At 36.8% G+C, this 4394-nt stretch overlaps 1 protein-coding gene across 1 annotated transcript; it reads right to left on the bottom strand.

Annotated features, from left to right (window-relative positions):
- Positions 1-2635: 2635 nt before the first annotated feature.
- LOC111025603 (uncharacterized) lies at positions 2636-3430 on the bottom strand. Its single transcript, XM_022303491.1, has one exon. The coding sequence runs from the start codon at positions 3428-3430 to the stop codon at positions 2636-2638; it is 795 nt and encodes a 264-aa protein (XP_022159183.1).
- Positions 3431-4394: the final 964 nt, after the last annotated feature.

Here is a 4394-nt window from a genome sequence, read left to right as displayed (position 1 = left end):
TAAGCGTTTCTAATTTATACTTGGGTGAACACAACATGTACATACTGACATTACGATGCATGACGGCAGCAACATCGTGGGAGCACGACATCTAGTAGTAGTCAAACTGTTTACACGTTCAAGTCTTACTATTTAGGTTCACACGCACTTTACTACAGCCATCATGTACCTCGTAGTCGTAATTATCAATCGGTCTAATTGTATGTCTTGAAAGGATAGAATCCCAAATGGAAGTGGTTTATCGTTTATGATTCAACTCGAATTAGAAATTAAACGTTGCCGGTTTTCTAAAAAACAGAACATTTTTATTAAAAAATAGGTTAAGCCTCTTGGGAGGAAGAAAACAACTTACATTTGAAGACGTTGGCAACCTTTCTTCCTCGAGCACGAAGTTTGTTTCGGCACGAACAAACGAACCTAAAAGCACGTATCAGAACGTTAGACACTATCACCACGTTACCTTGCTATGTCTCAAGGATCAAGAATCGGATGGTGGGATCCTTTCTTAGAGAAGGAGAGACGTACAGAGAAAAAAAACCGATATCGTGAGAGAGAGAGTTTTTGTGCTTGATGAGATGAGGGAAGAGGGAGAGAGGAAGAAACTTCCCACTCTCCACCTCACCACTTTCCCAACAAAATTGGTGCGAAGTGGTGAGTTTGTTAATTATGGTAACAAAAAAGAAAAAAAAAATATATATATAATTATATTTAATTTAATAAATTAATTAAATTAAAAACTATTTTAATTTAATTAAATATAAATGATTTAATTAAATTAATTAATATTTGAATCATATTCAAATATATGTATTCCTCATGACCTACAGTATTTAATATGAATCCAATTCACATTAAACTTTAACCTATAGTTCTAATATGAATCTAATTCACATTAAACTTTAACCTATAGTTTTGATTCATATTATTCTCCCATAATATATATAGTTTTATAATGCATCATCATACATTATATTAAATTGTGTTATACACAATTAACTCAAATTACCTTTAATTCAATTTGAACAATTCAAATTCTTTCCAAGACTTAATGTTCTTAATTACCCTTTACGAGCTAGCAAGAGGACCTAATGGACCTATAAATCAGAAGCTCCAACGTTACGAGATTAATCAGTTAAACTCATTAACCACCATCAACATACGTTAACTACGGGTTACTCCACTATAAACCTGTAGCTGAACTCTTATCACTATAGAGTATTTATGTGTCCACAGATATCCAACATTGACGGCAAGTCAATGCTTCACGAGTGCTCGTAACCACAAATGGGTCAAATTACTGTTTTACCCTTGGGTTACATCTTATACGTTAAGTACCGCTGATCCTCTAATAAACAACCTGGTTAAGGTCCGACCAATAATCGGAAGATCCTCTCGGACTAGTGAGAGGGTGGGGCTCCTTGTTCAAATCCCGAAGTAAGTACTAAAGGGAACACTCATCTACTCCTCTAAAGTCGAGGAGGAGTGAATTCCATATTGTAAAGTTATGTTCCTAGCTCCCCACTCGGTCTCGTCCCCAAAATGGTAGGAATGTTGAGTCGGCGACTCGGGCCATTCTCACCCATACAGATCAAAGGACGAGCCCTTACGGGCATGAATCCATAACTCACTCAAGATTAAGAATGAGTTGTCTGGTCATCCTATGAAATAGCAATCTGTTAGTCAACAGCGTTACATCTAAAGATTGGCTGTTTCATGGTCTGGTTTTATATAAACTCATTGTATAGGATACCCCCACTCGCATGTCTCCACACGAACGACCTAGATCAGGTCGTCTGTAACATTTACAAAGTGGGTCGTATCCATAGTGTTATCAAGATAAGGTCTCAAGCTTTATCCATATACTATAGACCCTTTAGGTTATTCTCGGGATATTATCCAATTGTATATCGAGGGTATATCAAATATATACCCGATATATACTGTCTCGGTTACATTATAATAACCTTGGATGTTTAGTTTATTGGATTTCGACAATGCAATGTTATGAATTCAACAACAAATTGATTGAATAAAACTTTATTGAATATAAATTTGTTTTTACATAAATACAAACTACGAGTTTAGGGCAACACACCCAACAATATTGTCGACCCTGTTCCACAGCATCCGTAAGAATGTCCTTAGTATAGTCAGTGAGAATGGATGCTCTTGTTGATGCGTATGTTCGTCGCTCGTAAAACCAAAATTGCAGAAGAGCCCTATAATGTTCTAACAGTGCAGTGACCGGAAAAACTCGTGCATGCATTACAACTGCATTCATGGACTCTGCAATGTTAGTCGTCATTTTGTTGTACCTAAATCCAGGTTGATATGCACGTGGCCATTTATCGAATGTAAGGTCGTCTAAGTACTTTCGCACTTCTGGGAATCCCGCAAGCTGATTCTAATAATATCTGAAGGTAGACTTCTTGAATGCCTTAACTGCTTGGATGTATAGCCTTTGCAAGCCCTCGCTCCTAGTCTTAAACTTATCATTCAAGTTCATCTGCACGTGATGCATGCATGTGACGTGTTGAGCAGTGGGGAAGACAGAAGCTACATAGTTATTAATGGTTTGGTGCCAGTCAGACACGAAAACCAATCCATCAATTTCTCCAATACAACTCTTCACTCGCTACAAGAACCAAGTCCATGGGTTGTCTGTTTCCCTATCTACAATTCCAAGTGCAAGTGGACATATATGATTGTTACCATCAACAAAAGAGATTTTCAATATCACACCTTTATATTTTTCCTTGAGATGTGCATCGTCGATGACAAGTACGACGCAAATGCAACTCCTGAATCCCCTGATAGAGCAGCCTAGGGCCATTAATGCATATTGAAAATATTTATCATGCTCCAACTTCAATGGAAAAACCATGCCCGAGTTAACGGATTTCAACGCCTCGACATATTTACGCAAAAGAGTATACGACTTCTTTGGCGATCCCATTAATGCATATCGAATGTTAACGTAATAATTTTTCTGCATGTCATTAACAATATCCTTCGGCCTATAACGACAACTTACATCCTCGAAGTTGGACTTTATAATCTGACCGACCACACGACTTTGAGCTTGCCGGTGGTCATGTTTCATTACCTCACGTATGCAACTGTGCACCTCATAGAATGTAGAAATAAGGAATATATCCGAACCTTGAATCTTTCTTACATGCGGGCTCCATTTGCATCCATCCTCAGAGCATCCAATAGGGTACAAACTCTTTGTTGATTTCTTCACGTGATATTCAAAATTCACTCTCATTGCGAACACCGAGAGTTTGAACTGCAATTCTTCTTTTGATCGAAAAGTACTCCCTATCGCAATGTCCTTCATTGACAAACCAACTTCATCATCTGTCCTGGCCATTTCCCTTGACCAAGAAGCTTGACAAGTTGCACACCATGCATTTGTACTAACCATGTGCACTTCGGTTAAGGGTTCCGATGATGGAGCAGCTACATCCCCTAGTTCTACTTCCTCCCCGTTGTGAAAATCAGCATCGTCCTCGAATCAGTATCGTGGTTCTCATCATCCTCGGCCTCATACTCCACGTCATTCTCATCATTATAGTCCCATTGACTGCAATGGTTTGTTTCATCGTCACCCAAGTTACATGAGACTACATTGTCCGTCAGTGACATTATTGATGAGACAAAACGTGATGGGACTGGAATAAAAAGGAAGTGATGACACATAATAGGGAATGGTCTGCCGTAACTGGTGGGGAAATGAATGGAATGCTTGTGTTCCTGGAAGTAAAATTTGAAAATTAAAAATTAAGGGAAACAAGATCTCAACCCCTTAATCTCTCCTCAATCTCCTTAATTTTAGTGTATTCATATTCAAATTTGAAATTTAAACCTAATTTGTTTAAGATTTGTTTCTCTTCCTTAATTATTTGAACTAATCATTTGACGTAGCAAATAAATCTCTCATTTAATCTCCTAATTTTAATTATATTTGGCTTTCAAATTTAAAATTTAATTCACTTTGTTTCATCCCTAATAAATAATGTGAAAGTATCAAATTTAAAATTTAATTAAAAAATTATTGAGTGTATCTTTCCCCTTATCATTACATGAAAGAAAAAAAGAGATGGAAGATTTGAAATATGTGGGTGTTTTTTCTTTTTTGTAAAATTTAAGCAAAAAAAAGAGAAGAAGGTGAAAATTATGTATCAGCGAAAAAAGAGAGAAGAAAGGTGGAAGATTATATTAACTAAACTAGAAAAAGGATAGGAATGGAGAGGGTGGAGAGAAAAAATAAGAGGATAAAAAGAGGAGAGATGAGAGAGAGGAAGAGAAAATAAATTGTTTTCAAATAACAGAGCAGGACATAGATGGTTTATTTGGCAACAATAAAAGCCTACAAAACATGGGTTTTG

The sequence above is a fragment of the Momordica charantia genome (genome assembly GCF_013281855.1).
Source record: "Momordica charantia cultivar OHB3-1 chromosome 9 unlocalized genomic scaffold, Mcharantia_2.0 BLBB01000009.1, whole genome shotgun sequence".
Taxonomy (NCBI): domain Eukaryota; kingdom Viridiplantae; phylum Streptophyta; class Magnoliopsida; order Cucurbitales; family Cucurbitaceae; genus Momordica; species Momordica charantia.
Note: the sequence above shows the minus strand (reverse complement) of the source record. Positions and strands in the feature narration are given on the sequence as shown.